Raw genomic sequence first — 15,686 nt, forward strand, 5'->3', positions numbered from 1 at the left:
CCTCCTGAGTCTGTCAGGGCCAGACACTGATGAGCAGAGAGGCCCTTGGCTGGGGACCGCCTGCCTTCCACTATCATTCCATATGTACAATGACGTGGGGAGTATCAGAGTCCATTCAACTGAAGAGTAAAAACCTACGCTGCACACTGTTTGTGTAGGACCGTGGGGCATTTAACTATCAGCATGAGAAGATTCTGACCACGCCCAGCACTGGACAATGTCCCCATGCTTCCATCCACCCCTCCTCGGGCCCCTGCACAGACCGAGGGCCTCATCTGACCAGCAGAGCGGACGTGCTCGGTCCTGTTCTTTCAATACAGTTAACGTGTTCAAGGCAACTGCTGGAGAGTGGCGCACCCTCTGCCTCCTGGCCTCTGGCTCACAAGCCTCCGTGGCTATACGAGCATCTGCTTGGTGGACCCAGAGGTCCCTGCCAGGCCCCTGCTGTGCTCTCCCTCCACAGGGAGAACCTGGCATTGGGCAGACAGGTTGATGTACCCAAACCTCCCACCACCCTGAGAGGGCAGTCTGACCCCTGCACACCACAATGTCAGTTAAAAGAGAAATCAGCTAAGAACTAAGAAACAAAAAAAAGGGAGACATATGTAATACTCTTTGTAATACTTTAAGCATTAAAACAAAATAAAAAATATATATTAAAAAAAAAAGAACTAAGAAACAAATTTGAACAGGAGTCAGTGCTCGAGTCATGAATGTCCTGGTGACCCCCGCTCAAGGGCAGAAACTCAGCATGGGCTCAGGTCCCTGCCTGCCTGGTCACAGGAGGTCTGGAGGCTCCTCCAAGCTTGGGGCACATTCCAGGCATCTCTTGGATAGGAACAATGTTAGGCTGGCATCCCTTCTGTTGCTGGACCATGAGTTCACATCACACCCCTCTCAGAAGAAGAGAGACGGGCCCTGGTGGCTGAGCCCTGGGCCAGGAGGGAAGGAAGCATTGGAAGCCAGTTACCTCACCCGTAGGCCACGAGAATTCTCCATACCCCAGCTTCATGTCCAGCCCGAAATGCCCTCGGTAGACGCAGCCATCCTGCCACTCCTGCACACCTTGGACCAGCTGGATGTAGGTCTCCTTCAGGTCCTGCTCCCTAAGGGGGGCCTGGGGCTCCTCCTCCTCCTCCTCTGGGGCCTCTGGAATGTTCCTGGCAGCATGAAGGGCAGCAAGAGGGAAGAACCGAACTGGCCAGAGGTCTTCAGAGTGACTGTGTGCCGAGAACCGCACTCTACCACACCGCACCTCCCAACAACCCCAAGGCAAAGGCTGTTGGTATCCTCATTCTCCAGAAAGGGAAACTGAGGCAGAGAGGGTACAGTGATTGCCCAGGAAGTGGAAAGTACTGTAAGGCTGTCTAACAAGGGTAATGGTGTGCAGCATCCACCCAGAGCTGGGCAGACACTCGTGGACCAATAGAACAGGCTAAGCAAGGAGAGGGAGCTTCGGGTCAAGGGATGATCCAAGAGCAACTCGAGAGGCAGCAATGGACCCCTCAGAGGAAGGGCAGATGCAGGGGTGGGTGGACGCTTAGCAGGGGCAGAGAATTTGTGCCAGGGTGGGTTTGCCTCTTTCCTGTTCTTGCTATCTACAAGTACAATCCTGATTCAAAGGTGGACCCAGCCTCACCCAGCACACACACACACCCTCTCTGCCTCCCTCCCCCCTCTAAAGGCCTGTCTTGGGGATGCTACATCCGGGTATCTGTCTAGACCAGGGGTGGGCAAACTTTTTCACTCGAGGGCCACAATGGGTTCTTAAACTGGACCGGAGGGCCGGAACAAAAGCATGGATGGAGTGTTTGTGTGAACTAATATAAATTCAAAGTAAACATCATTACATAAAAGGGTACGGTCTTTTTTTTTTTTTTTAGTTTTATTCATTTCAAACGGGCCGGATCCGGCCCTCAGGCCGTAGTTTGCCCACAGCTGGTCTAGACCCATGCTGTTGTCAGGCTGCACACAGTGTAGGAACACTCAGACTCTGAGCCCCCTCCACCAGATGGCCCTCAAATGCCAGCCATGAGCCACAGAGGCCTAAAGCCTGCCCAACAAGGAGGGACTGGGCTGCTACAAATACAGGATTTCTATTCCATGTTGTTATACGCATGTAGGAAGAAGCCAAGAAGGATAGACACCAACATGCAACAATGATGAAGTCTGGGGCTCAGACATGCTTTCCTGTTGTTCTTTTGCTTACCTGTGTTTATGGGTTGAATTGTGCCCCCACCCCCTAAAATGTGTTGGAGTCCTACCCCTTATGACTTTATTTGGACCCTAATCCAATGTGACCATTGTCCTTATAAAAGGAAGAAGTTGGGACACAGAGGATTGCAGAGAGGTGATGTGTAGTCAGAGAAAACACAGCCATCTGCATGCCTCAGGGAGAGTCCTGTCACAGACTCTTCCCACACCCTAAAAGAGAACCACCCTGCCCACGCCTCTTGGACTTCACACCTGAGAACAATAAATTGTTGTTTAAGCCACCTGCCTGTGGTTCTTTGTTAGAGCCCTGGCAAATTAGCATACCAGTATTTTCTCATTTTCTAAATGGCACAGATACTACTTGTTAATTAAAAAAATTAATGAGGCCAGAACCGGTTTGGCTCAGTGGATAGAGCATTGGCCTGCGGACTGAAAGGTCCCAGGTTCGATTCCGGTCAAGGGCATGTACCTGGGTTGCAGGCACATCCCCAGTGGGAGGTGTGCAGGAGGCAGCTGATCAATGTTTCTCTCTCATCGATGTTTCTAACTCTCTATCTCTCTCCCTTCCTCTCTGTAAAAAATCAATAAAATATATTTAAAAAATTAATGAGGAGGAAAGATAACTGACAGTAAAAATAAGAAAAATACAAATTTTCAAAAATTTCCCTAAAATAATAAATAAAAATGATTTTGAGGTTAAATAAGAAAATCATACTGCAGCCAATCAGCTGTAAGACCCACTTTAGGGTCACTGGAAATGATCAGCTGGCAAGGTGGACACGAGTTTGACCACTTGGCTCTGTCACCAGATAGTTCCTTACTTCCTCATGTCAGTCTGCTCAGAGGCTGTGACAAACTCACAGATGGGCAGCTTACATAGCAGGCATTTATTACTCCCAGTTCTGGAAGCTGGAGATCCAAGGTTAGGGTGTCTGAAGACTCGGTTCTCTGTGTCCTCAATGCTGGAGAGTGGGAGCTGTTAGTCTCTTCTTCTTGTGAGGACAGTAATGCCATCATGGGGCCCCACCCTCAGGATCTCACCTAATCCTAATTACCACACGTATCTCCCAAAAGTCCCCTTTCCTAATATTATCACATTGTGGTTAGGGCTTTGACATAGAAATTTCAGGGGTGGGGGACACAATTCAGCCCATAAAAGGGACTCAGAGGGTGGATTTCTCCTCGCTCTGAGAGAAGCACCTGGCCTACCAAGTGTCAGCTCTCACATCAACACCCTGTGAAGACGCTATGCCAACCTGGGACTGGGACCCCCATGGTGTAAAGCAAATGCCCTAAGGCGGTGAGGTGGCAGGCAAGCCCAGCGTGGGCAGGCTAGAAGGAAGGTGCAAAGATCGGGCTCTGGGGCCCAGTCGCCCATTATGGTAGTTTTCCTCAGTGGCTGTTGATACAACATTGGGGTTTTGCTATTTCTGCAGAGACTAGATTTTTGAGGGATAATATAACTTTTAGCGATTTCTTAACACCTGCCCCAAAGATCCCAGCTAAGTCTGGTCCTCAGCGTGGGCCGCAGACCTCCCTACCTTTTGGTGAAGAGGATGGAGCTCTCCAAGGTCCCTGAATCCTCATTGAGAGTAGGCTCGCTGCCTCTCCTCTCCAGCTGGTCTGAGGAATAACCACCTTCCATGTCTCTTCGCTATGAACCTGGAAGCAAAGCCGGAGACCCACAGTAGCTCTCAGGGCTCCTGGTAAGTGCCCACCGACCGCCCACCGCCCACTGGCCTCAGAGGAACCGCCCCTTCCCCAAACCGGACCTGGTTCAAGGCCACCGCGCCACCCATACTGTTAGAACCTCCAGGAAATCCTCGCCAGAGCTCCGAGCGTCTCCTGTCCCTTCCGTGGGGTGAAAACCACAGGAAGGGCGGTGGGGCCACCCTCCAACGGCCACAAGTGTCGAGGTCCGTCGGCGCCAGCTGAGTGCCCTCCATTCCCCCGGGGTCCTCAGGAGCCAGCTGCGAGGGCGGCCGGACCCGGCGCAGGTGCATGGCCCCCACCCAACCCCTAACTCACAGCCTAACACGCAAGTCGGGCCTCAAATTTCCTCTCTGCTCCTCCTCAGGAGTGGGGGACCACGCGCAGCCCCCGCCGCCGCCTCAGTGGAGCTCAGAGACACCCCCCCCCTCAACACACACACACACACACACACACACACACACACACACGGCTCACCGCAATTCGCTGCTGCCCCGCCGGGATCCGGACCGCGCCCCTGCCACGGGGTCGCACCAGGCTCGGTGAGCTCACAGCGACCACAACAGGTCAGCCAGCAGCGCAGACCCGCTGGCCAGTCACCACTGGGCTCAGTGCTGGAGCCCGACAGCGTCGGGTTTCCCTGGAGACGACCTCACTCCCCGCCCACGTGCCCGCTACAGCTCTTGGCCTGGCCAATCCCGCGCCCGCCTCTCCCGGACACGCCCCCGGGCGTTAAGGGTGGGTGCAAGGTGTGACCCTCTGTGACTTCACAGGAATCCCTGGCCGGGTGTACCTGCCCGATGGGCACACACCCTGCCCTCGTGCCCCCGCACCTCCGCCAGCGCTCCTGGCCTTCTGAGTCCCCGCAGGGAGCCGGCAGTCGGTCTCCACCCTTCACTGACCCCTATGTCCAACAGAGGACGCTGGGTCAGCCTCTGGCCTAGGGCATACCTGGGGAGAGGGAGCGAAATGCTCCCAACGCCCCGCGAAGAGGGCCCCGAGGAAAGGCTGCACAGCTGAGGGATAAATTCACTTGTCTACCATCGCCGTAAAGCCAGCACCGGATCGAGCTCTGCTTGGCTCTGAAGCGGGCTTCCTTCCTCAGTAAATGTTTGTGGGGGGCACAGAGGGGGAGCTCAAGGTCTCCTGGGGAAACTAGATGAGGTAAAGGCCTGGACTCACTGGGGGAGAAGGATTAGCTGTTGGGACTGACAAGTTAGAAGTCTCCAGAACACCTCTTTTTGGGCCACATTTTAGGATTTAGAATTGTTTGGCCAATCTCACCAAACTGTCAGATTTTTCACAAATAGGTGTGTGTGTGTACAAATAGTAGTTTTAAACTACTGTCTAGTCCAGTGGTTCTCAACCTTCCTAATGCCAAGACCCTTTAATACAGTTCTTCATGTTGTGGTGACCCCCAACCATAAAATTATTTTCATTGCTACTTCATAACTGTAATTTTACTACTGTTATGAATCATAATGTAAATATCTGATATGCAGGATGTATTTTCATTGTTACAAATTGAACATAATTAAAGCATAGTGATTAAAAACAAAAACAATATGTAATTACATATGTTTTCCGATGGTCTTAGGCGACACCCAAAGGGGTCTCGACCCACAGGTTGAGAACCGCTGGTCTAGTCTTTTGTATTGGGCAGTATATTAGTTTCCTAAAGCTGCTGTAACAAAGCATTACAAACTGGGTGGCTTAAACCAACATAAGTTTTTCTTTCATCAGTGTTTGTGTCTCCAAGTCTTCCTCTCCTATAAGGACACTAGTCATTTGGTTTAATCCGGTATGACATCATTACATCTGCAAAGACCCTATTTCCAAATAAGGTCATTAACAGGTACCAGGGGTTTAGGATCCACCATTCAACCCTCAACAGGTGATAGGATTTACCAGGTTTGTAGGATCTTTTGAAGTTTTAGTTGAATTTCTCTTTATATAAACACATTTACAGACAGCTCGTTGTGCCTCTGCTCGGCTTCCCAAACTGCTGTGGAAGGGAGCAGGAAGAAGGGCTCTCCTCAGGAAGCCGGCGTCAGGTCCAGAAGAGGGTGGTCCAAACTAAACACAGCCATCAAGGTGAAGAGACTAGACTGGAGACAGAGACTTATTACCCACTCATTAGCTCAATGGGATGAAGGAGTGTGACGTATCACGTAGGAGGCCTTGGAACAGAAAACCCACCTCATCCTCCAACAATAAAGGGTGATTTGCTGGCTCAGGAAACCGAACAGCCCCAAGAGGAAGGTCTCAGGTTTGGTTTGGTTCAGTGGCCCAACAATGTCATCAAGGATCTGGTTTCTCCCAACATGGCGTTCACCCAAGGCTGCCTTCCTCTTGTGGTGTTAAGGATAAAATGGAGATCTCCATGCTCCTCTCCTCCTCGGTTCATGAGAGCCCAAGCCCTTTGATGAAGCAATGATGGGATAACAGCTTTACTGATTGGCTAGAGGTAACCAGGACCCACTTCTGGAACTCAGGAACAGAAAATCTATTTGGTTGGCTCCCATGAACTTGGGAAAATGGGAATTTCATTGCCTCTCCAACCCAAGAAAGCCCATCTGTCCTTAGGGCAGAAGAAGAAAATGGATTCTGGGAGGGCTTTTGTGGGAGATGTCCGGACCTGCAGCCAATGAAGACCTGGCTGCAAAGTGGTATCTGAGTCTTTAGCTCAGAAAGGAGCTGGCCCAGGTTGTAACAAAGATCTGACGGTTACCAGTGCTTGGAGGCTGCAGCTGAACCGAGAGAATCAAGACCACCCAGAGATTATACATAGGTTCATTCTGTCAGATTTATCCAGTACTAGGTATGGGGTAGGGGATGGGAGGGGTTCGGTACTGGAGAATAATCTCTGGTAGAATGGATTGCAAATCTTAGGCAAACAATGGAGATGAATCAGAAAATTTTACTATCATTAGAATAAAATTGAAATTGCAACTAAATAAATATATGCAAGACTGCAGTCAGTTATTTTTCACTGAAACCATTCCCTGAAAGGAACCGGTCATCAGAAAAATCTATTGAAGAGATGGTATTCTTTTTCTTTTTTTAATATATTTCTATTGATTTCAGAGAATGGAGAGGGAGTGAGAGAAACAGCAATGATGAGAAAAATCAGTGATGGGCCACTTCCTACACTCCCCACACCTGGGGATCAAGCCTGCAACCTGGGCATATGCTCTGACTGGAAATCCAACCGTGATGACTTCCTGGTTCATAGGTCGACGCTCAACCACGGAGCCACGCTTGCTGGGCTTGAAGAGGTATTCTTAATGAATCTTACTGAAGAGGCAACTGTGTGGATATTAAATGATACTAACTTTTTGAAGTTAACAAGGATGTCTCAAAAGTTAATAACTTAGAAAAATAACAAAAATACCGTTTATGAAAAAAATGAAAAGTTAATGGTAAATAGCTTTATATAAACTATGTTTTACAATAAAAGGGAAATACCCCTAACCAGTTTGGCTCGGTGGATAGAGCATTGGCCTGCAGACTGAAGGGTCTCGGGTTCGATTCTGGTCAAGGGCACATGCCCAGGTTGTGGGCTCCATCCCCAGTGGGGGCCATGCAGGAGCAGCTGATCAGTGATTCACTCATCATTGATGTTCCTATCTCTCTCTTCCTCTCTGAAATCAATAAAAATATATCTTTTTTTAAAAAATATATTTTATTGATTTTTCACAGAGAGGAAAGGAGATAGAGAGCCAGAAACATCGATGAGAGAGAAACATCGATCAGCTGCCTCCTGCACATCCCCCACCGGGGATGCGCCCGGAACCCAGGTACATGCCCTTGACCGGAATCGAACCTGGGACCCTTCAGTCCGCAGGCCGACGCTCCATCCACTGAGCCAAACCGGTTTCGGCAATAAAAATATATCTTAAAAAAATAAATAAAAGGGAAATAAAATGCAGAAATTACAAAGGGCAACTTATCAGGAAGCAGATAACAGAAGGAATAAGCATAAAGCTATACTAAAGGGCACCTCAGCCCGCAATACAGTTATAGGAAGTAGTTATTAAGAATACATGATAAAAAGAAAAATACACGAACCCAGGCGATTTACCAAGACAACGAGATTCAGAATACTGGTCAGGTGCGGGTGAGGATCTGTGACAGGGCCCCCCTGCTCCTCTGCACAACAGCCACAGCTTGAGACGCCCCCTCCCCGAGCCCCGCGGTAGCCCACCTGGCCCGCCTGCCTGGTCAGACCCCGGTGCAGCGGAACCTCTCGGGTCCGCAGGGACCTTTAGCCAATTCTAGAAGCCCGCCTCTCCTGTCTGCTGGTAAGCTCCGCCCACACGTAGCACCCGTAGCCAATCAGAGGAGGCGCTCCGCAGGGCCTGACTAATGAGGAGGTGGCCAGGGGCTTGTGGGCGGGACCCGCTCGTGCACAGCGGAGATGCTGACCGCTCCGGGCAGCCCTCGGATACCTTTAGGACCCGGGCCAGCCTCCAGACTTCCCAAAATAGACCCCCGGGCCAGATGCCTGAGCGCGTCATGGACTCCGGAGGAGCCGAACGCCCCGGCGGCGCCCCGGCCACACAGCCGCCATTGGCGCACGTCGCCCCCTCGCTCTTTCTCGGGAACGCGCGCACTGCAGCCGCGTCGGAGCTGCTGGCGTGCGTGGGCGTCACCCTGTGCGTTAACGTCTCGCGCCAGCAGCCCGGGCCGCGCGCGCCCGGCGTGGCCGAGCTGCGCGTGCCCGTGTTCGACGACCCAGCCGAGGACCTGCTGGCCCACCTGGAGCCCACCTGCGCCGCCATGGAGGCCGCAGTGCGCGCCGGCGGCGCCTGCCTCGTCTACTGCAAGAATGGCCGCAGCCGCTCGGCCGCCGTCTGCACCGCGTACCTCATGCGGCACCGTGGCCTGAGCCTGGCACAGGCCTTCCAGGTAGGGCGGTCCTTCAGGTGGGGTAGGGCGGAGCCGGGGGTGGGAGCCTTCTCAGGGGGCGGGGCTCCGGGCAGGGGCGGGGCACCCCCCCACCCCACCCCCCAACCCGTGGTGGGTAGTTGAGGACTTTATAGCGAGTGCTGCGCGGCGTTTCACCTAATCCCCTCCTTTGCAGACCGTGAAGAGCGCCCGCCCCGTGGCCGAGCCCAACCCTGGCTTCTGGTCCCAGCTCCAGAAGTACGAGGAGGGCCTGCAGTCCAGGTCCCGCCTGACCCCGGAGCCCTCCACACAGTGAGCCCTGAATGGTCAGTCCAGCCCCCAAGCCAGACTGGGAGTTTCCTGGGATGGTGTAATCCAAGCATGTCAAACTCAGGGCCGCAGACCGCATGCAGCCCACAACTAATATTTTTGCGGCCCAGCCAATGTAAGGGTATGTAAGAAATGTTTTAATAAAAATTTTGTAACTTAATTTTTACAACATCCTGTTCTACATAATCCTATATAATAAAAGGCAAATAAGGAATGACCAGTCGCTATGCTGTGCACTGACCACCAGGGGGCAGACGCTCAATGCAGGAGCTGCTCCCTGGTGGTCAGTGCACTCCCACAGGGGGAGTGCTGCTCAGCCAGAAGCCCTGCTCACTAGCGCAGCAGTGGTGGTGGGGACCACTCCCGCCTCAGCAGCAGTGCTAAGGGTGTCTGACTGCCCGCTTAGGCCCCGTCCCCTTGGGACATCATTCAGACATCCCCTGAGGGCTCCTGGACTGCGAGAGGGTGCAGGCCGGGCTGAGAGATTCTCCCGCCCCCCCCCCATGCATGAATTTCATGCACCGGGCCTCTATTATTAATAACGAACTACAGCATTCGCTAATATTTTATAATTGTGTTGCATTCATTTCCCTTATACACCTTACGCTCAGGCGCACCATTTCTCTCCACTAATACCAGCAGGGACTATTTTAGTAGCCGATTGCCACGTCATTAGTCTTGGACTGACTTGTTTGGTGTGCGCAACAGGAAATATTTGGCTTTCAGAGAATAAGAAAAATAGGTTTATTTGCATTACGCTTATTAATTTGTGCAGTTATTCAGTATCTGGTAAGTTAATGTTCAAGAAAAATATTAATTTTTATTAAAATGTTCTATTTATGTTAATGATTATTCATTTATTTCAGCCCTTTGTATTCAGCATGTCTCTATTGAAATAAACCTACGTTTCTATGAAAATTGAAGCTTTTGTTTTTTTGCAGTCCACATAAACTTAAACCTTGTTTATGTGGCCCATGTTAGCCTTTGAGTTTGACATGCTTGGTGTAATCCATTCACAATCCCAGGTTATTAGACTGGGCTTCGTCAGGAAGATCAAAACTACTTGAACTTTAGGCAGAAAGACATTATAGGGAAATCAAGGCCGGGAGCCAAGGTCAGGAGATGGGGAAGTTCAGGGGTCACAGAGACCTGCCACCCTGATGTTGGCTGCTGGCCACTGTGACTTGGACAACTCTGGAGGACACCTGGGGCTGCTGGCAAGCTCATGTCTGCAACGTGCTAAAACCATAGTGGCTTTTCCCCAGGCTCACACTGGTCCTGTCTCTTATCTCAGAACCCAACACTGGATTGGGCCAGCGAGGCCCCATGGTTTCCAGACTTGTAGTTGCCATGACATGCAGGTGAGGGTGCAAGGCTGTGACAAACCACCTAGCACACCCACCTCTTACCATACCTCCCAGTTCCAGCACCAGCATTGAGCCCTAGTCTGACCTCCTGCAGCCACCTTCACACCAACAATGCACTGGCCGCATGCACATCTGAGTCTGTGCATTCCTCTTCTGGTTAACATGCACCTCATATGGACAACCTGTGGCCTAAAGATATTAGGAAATTTATCACCAGCAATACTTCTTAAATAAGGTAGTGGGGGAAAGAAAAGGAAAAATTGGGTAATACATGTTGTCAAGTGATAATCGGTGCCAATTCAATGCCAACAGGAAGCCCCAATATGGGGTGTGGTGCAGAAAGAAACTATTCAAAACAGCTCAATTGCAACACAGCATAGTTGTTTTAAAACAGCAGGGCAGTTGGCAGCCCTGGCACCAGGCCCTTCTCTAGCTAGACAACTGTGCTCTGCTTGGCTCTGCTCCACTTCACTCCTCTCCTCAATGTTCTGCTCTGCTCTGCTCCATGCTGGTTTGCTTTGCACTGTGCTGGGCTGCTCTGCTCTGCTCTGCTCCAGCAAGACACCTCCATTGTTTCAGCTCAGCAAGGAAAACAGTCTTCAGATATAGGTGGAAAGGGAAAGTGTACTCAGAGCCAAAGGACAGCTGGCTTATATGGACGGAAGGCCATGCCCCTGGTCCCTGAGTAGTCTGTCCTCATACAATAAGGACCCCAAATTCTCACAATTTGATTGGTCCAAAGGACACTTCCCTAATTGCTCAGAATGGAGCTGCTCTGATTGGTTGATGATGATGTTGATGGGATATAGCTGGACAACTGATTGAATTGGGAAAGCCTCGGTCCTATTGGTTGAAATAGGATTCTAGGAATCTATAATAATAAAAGCATAATATGTAAATCGACCAAATAGGGGAATGACCATCCAGATGTCCTTCTGAACGACCTTCCGGGCAAAGCCGGGGCTGCGAGGGCCTACTCTTGCACGAATTTCGTGCATAGGGCCTCTAGTTCCTCTGTAATGGCTGGCTCAGATGACAGAAACACAGTGGAGGCAGGCAGTTCAGTGCAGGCCTCTCCCTGAAGTGCAGTTTGCATGAGAGGCCTCTGTGTAGAAATGACTGCTAGGCTCTTTTTCTTAAAATCTGAGCCCAGTTTGTCACCAGGAGCCCTTCTTAGTAGATGTCTTCTTTCTCGGGTTTATAATGTGAATTTCAGATACTGTAGTTCCTGGTTAATATGTAGAAATATATACATAACAAGGTAATGAGTAAAATAACTGTAGTTGGTGTAATTTCCCTTTCCCATTACTCATTTTGTATCCCCTCCACCTTCAGCTAACTCCTCGCTGGTGGTGATCTTTCCTAGTAGGATGACAAGGCTTCATCCTGCAGGGGCCCCACATGGCCCTGCATGCATTTTCGTGCTATGGCCTCTGTTTCCTTTCCCACACAATCTGGGAAGGATCAGGAGAGTATCCTGAGTTCCATCATGCCCCTCGGATCCCCACTGAGCAGCAGCAAAACCCCGCTGCCCCTGAAAGTCATGATCAGTCACTCCACCCAGCAGAGCAACCCTGATTTGCCTGATGCCTCTGGTGTGAGGCAAACATCCAGGGGAACAGGGTCTGTCCTTGGTGTAAGCATCCTGCCTGGAAATGAAGGCCTCTGATCCAGCAGAGACCAAAGTTGAGGGAACAGGAAGCTGACACTTTGTAAGTGAGGCATGAGTAGTTGTGAAAGGGGCCTCCCTCTCCCCAGCCCTTTTGCTCCTGAACTGTGACAGGAACAATGCCATCCATTGGTCCCTGACTCAGATCATACACCACCACACCCAGCCCCTCTAGTAGCCCCCATCGCTGAGAGCCACAGCCCCCGTCATAACCTGACTCCTACAACCTTAATAGAAGACTTGCCAGCTCTCATTTACTCCCCCCAAACTCCTCATAGCTCATCACCATTTCATTAACCCCATGGGGTCTACTGCCATCTTCTCCATTTGGCAAGTGCTCTAGTGGCTCCATCTGCAACTTTGGGAGTTGAGTAACTGTCCAGCTTGAAGGTCAGGAGCAAAAACCTGAGGCAGGTTGTTACTCTGTGTGATGCAGCCAAACTGCCCATGGCACTTTTGATAGTATATCCCCCTAACCTGATGCCCTGGCTCTGGGTGACAAGGGTGCAATGGTGACAGAGTTCAGGCCTGGTTGTAGGACATCTGTGGGTCACATCAGCTTTTTATCCCATCAGCTCTGTTCTGAGAATCATCCAATGTAGCTCCCAATTATCCCTAAGACCTCTGTCCAAGGGACAACACAGCCCCTCCTGAATGCCACTTCTCCTGAAAGCCCTTGCCTCCACATCTACCTCCTAGCAGGGGAGGCCAGGGACCCACTCTCCTCCCTGGACCCTGCCACTTGAATGGGAGTGCATGGATCACATGCATTAAGGGAGGGCTGGGGTGATTTGATCGTCAAAAGGCTGGAGTATGAAAATTCCTGTGAGAAAAACCCCAGCCTCTGGCATTCCAGACTTCCACGTTCCTCTCCCCTGGCTAGGTCAGGAAGGGTGTGGGAACTGCAGCCACCCAGACCTTTATCAGCAGGACAGGGACAGGGTAGAGACAACTTCTGTGAGCTTCACAATTCATAAGGTGCCTTGATAGCCAGGCACTAATATTTAAAAATAGGTCTATTTGCTCCAAGACTGGTTTGTGTGGCCCCCTTATATAAATGCAGGGTGAAAGGGACCCCACCCCAGGGGCAGAGGAGGTAACAGCCCCTCTGGACCAGCAAGACTGCCACCACTCCACCTGTCCTATGTGCAGAACTGGCCACTAGGAGATGCCCAGGGCCCTCCAGGAGAGAAGGATAAGACCCAGCCCCCACCCCTAACTCCAGGGAACCAGGAGGGCAAGAAGTTTCTGATGTTCACTTACCCTAAAGGCTCAGGTGACTAGGGATCAACCCCAGTCCTCTCCCTATTGAGTCTTTGGCTCAGGACCCACCCCTTCTCCAGGTGACTGCAGGAACACTGGGCTTCTAGTGAGTTTGTGGTGGGTGGCCCCAAGAGAGAGGCTGGGATCCCAACATAAGATGGCACATGACTTAATGCACGTGCTCTGTATCAGTGAACACACATCTTCCCTTTCAGCCGTGGTTCCCACCCCTGGGGGAGGAGGGCAGGCAGGTTGCCTGAGGGTAATTGGGGCAGGCTAATGCAGGTGCCCATGTGCAGTCCTAATGATCTAGCCCCAGCCTCACTGGCCTGGGTGTGGAGCTCAGAGAAGCTGGTCAACTGGAGTGCCTTCTAAAACACTGCCCTCATACCGTGGGACCACTGCCACCTAGGTGGGTGCTGGACCATTGAAGACAGCAAGGACTGATCAACCCCAGTCCTCTCCCTATTGAGTCTTTGGCTCAGGACCCACCCCTTCTCCAGGTGACTGCAGATTAGGAAGGATGCCCCCGGGCCCCCAGCTCCGGCTCACTACCCCATCCCCAACCCCGTGCACTGTGCCAGGCCATCTGAGACACCTGGAACAAGGTTGCCTCTGTGAAGACGAGAAATGCAGCGTCTGGAACACTGGGCTTCTAGTGAGTTTGTGGTGGGTGGCCCCAAGAGAGAGGCTGGGACCCCAAGATAAGATGGCACTGACTTAATGCATGTGCTCTGTATCAGTGAACACACATCTTCCCTTTCAGCCGTGGTTCCCACCCCTGGGGGAGGAGGGCAGGCAGGATGGCATGGTTACCAGTGGTGACACTGAGTCCAGAAGGATTCAACACTACTCAGAGATGACACTGAAGCCAAGTACAGTGTCTCAGTCCAGCCTCACACCTCACCACATGGCAACTGAGCAGGAGAAAGAGGTGTGCAGGGTTCCTGGGTGTTCTCCAGGCCAAAAAGCCCCATCCTTCCCCACCCCTCCCCCCCAAGACCCAGAGTTCTTATGCGATGCTGACAGCAACATCTTGGTGGTCCCTCTCATCCCATGGCTTCGAGGTACATGTGACACCCTCTCATCGGGCATCCTTCCTAATCTGCAGCTGTCCCCTCTGGGCCCAGGCCTGGGCAGGTAGGGTGGGAGCAGGCAGGCCAGGTCTGGTTACTGCCCCAGCACTCACCCTAGGGTTAGGGTTAGGGTTAGGGTTTTAGGATTAGGGTTAGGGTTAGGGTTTTAGGGTTAGGGTTAGGGTTAGGGTTAGGGGGTTAGGGTTAGGGGGTTAGGGTTAGGGTTAGAGTTAGGGTTAGGGTTAGGGTTAGACAACCTGGCCTACCGGGCCCTGCAGGCTGTTAGGCAGCACTGTCCAACAGAACTTTCTTCCATGATGTAATATCCTCTGTCCAGTGTGATTGCCATTAGCCATACACTGCACTCCCAACACAGGGAGACCCTGGAACAGCTGGGGCAACTGAGGAGCTGAACCTTCATAGCTAGTGGCCAGCTGAACTGGCAGTACAGTTTTAAGGCCCCTGAGCTTCACTTCTCCCTACATAGCCCAGAACAGGGCTACTGGTCTCACCAGTGAGTTGGGGGGAATATAAGAATCACTCCCTCAACCCCCAATAGATGAATAACATTGAGTTCCAGACGCTGCATTTCTCGTCTTCACAGAGGCAGCCTTGTTCCAGGTGTCTCAGCAGCCACAGCCCCAGGAACCTGGCCCGCAGAGTCCCTGAGGGAGCGCGCCTCCTGTGGTCTCCTGGACGTGGAAGCCCACAGGGCCGGGAGGCCACTTCGCCGCCTGTCACACCCTGGCCCCTGTGCACTCCGGTCCGAGCACAACGCCCCCGGGCCCCCAGCTCCGACTCACTACCCCATCCCCAACCCCGTGCACTGTGCCAGGCCGTCTGCGCACAGAGCCCCACTCCCCATCCCGCCCCGAGCACAGCTTCTCAGCTCCGCGCACGGCATCGGGCTCCCAGTACCCCCGGCGCACGGCGTCCACGGTATCCCACACACCGCGCCCGGGCCACCTGTGCACAGCGCACGGCGCACAGCGCCCAGGACACCCGTGAGTAGCGCCTCCTGCTCGCCATTCTCGGCCCTATACGCAGCGCGCCCGGCCACCGGTCCCCCGCTCACAGCGTCCCCGGCTACCCGGTCCCCCGCGCACAGCGCCCCCGGCGGCGGCCAAGCGGAGCCAGAGCGGGGCGGCGCACGGCGCGGGGCCGGGC

General features: G+C 52.4%; 2 protein-coding genes across 7 annotated transcripts in view; one reads left to right on the plus strand and one right to left on the minus strand.

The window, feature by feature from the left end:
- Positions 1–4,446, minus strand: part of ANKMY1 (ankyrin repeat and MYND domain containing 1) — a 42,446-nt gene extending 38,000 nt beyond the window's left edge. For all 5 annotated transcript variants that reach the window (XM_070422539.1, XM_070422538.1, XM_070422537.1 and 2 more), the window contains exons 1-3: positions 4,402–4,446; positions 3,756–3,876; positions 971–1,160 (exon numbers count right to left, since the gene is read on the minus strand). In XM_070422539.1, the coding sequence (XP_070278640.1) occupies positions 971–1,160; positions 3,756–3,859 (294 nt within the window). In that variant the 5' untranslated portion in view covers positions 3,860–3,876; positions 4,402–4,446. The remainder of the gene's footprint in view (positions 1–970; positions 1,161–3,755; positions 3,877–4,401) is intronic.
- Positions 4,447–8,362: 3,916 nt separating this feature from the next.
- On the plus strand, positions 8,363–15,440 carry DUSP28 (dual specificity phosphatase 28). 2 transcript variants are annotated; one of them, XM_070422543.1, is made up of 3 exons: positions 8,363–8,835; positions 9,011–9,140; positions 15,124–15,440. In XM_070422543.1, the coding sequence occupies exons 1-2, from the start codon at positions 8,428–8,430 to the stop codon at positions 9,128–9,130; spliced, it is 528 nt and encodes a 175-aa protein (XP_070278644.1). In that variant the 5' UTR covers positions 8,363–8,427; the 3' UTR covers positions 9,131–9,140; positions 15,124–15,440. The 2 variants fall into 2 exon arrangements, with proteins under 2 accessions (XP_070278644.1, XP_070278643.1); XM_070422542.1 differs by lacking the exon at positions 15,124–15,440 and having other exon boundaries at positions 9,011–9,388.
- Positions 15,441–15,686: the final 246 nt, after the last annotated feature.

The sequence above is a fragment of the Myotis yumanensis genome, unplaced genomic scaffold (genome assembly GCF_028538775.1).
Source record: "Myotis yumanensis isolate MYYU_CA2020_CCGP unplaced genomic scaffold, mMyoYum1.0.hap1 SCAF_8, whole genome shotgun sequence".
In the NCBI taxonomy this organism is placed as follows: Eukaryota; Metazoa; Chordata; class Mammalia; order Chiroptera; family Vespertilionidae; genus Myotis; species Myotis yumanensis.

Coding starts and splice junctions, on each gene's coding strand:
- DUSP28 (XM_070422543.1), top strand. CDS start 8,428: ATGCCTGAGCGCGTCATGGACTCCGGAGGAGCCGAACGCCCCGGCGGC. Junction 8,836..9,010: donor GCCTGGCACAGGCCTTCCAG/GTAGGGCGGTCC, acceptor CCTCCTTTGCAG/ACCGTGAAGAGCGCCCGCCC.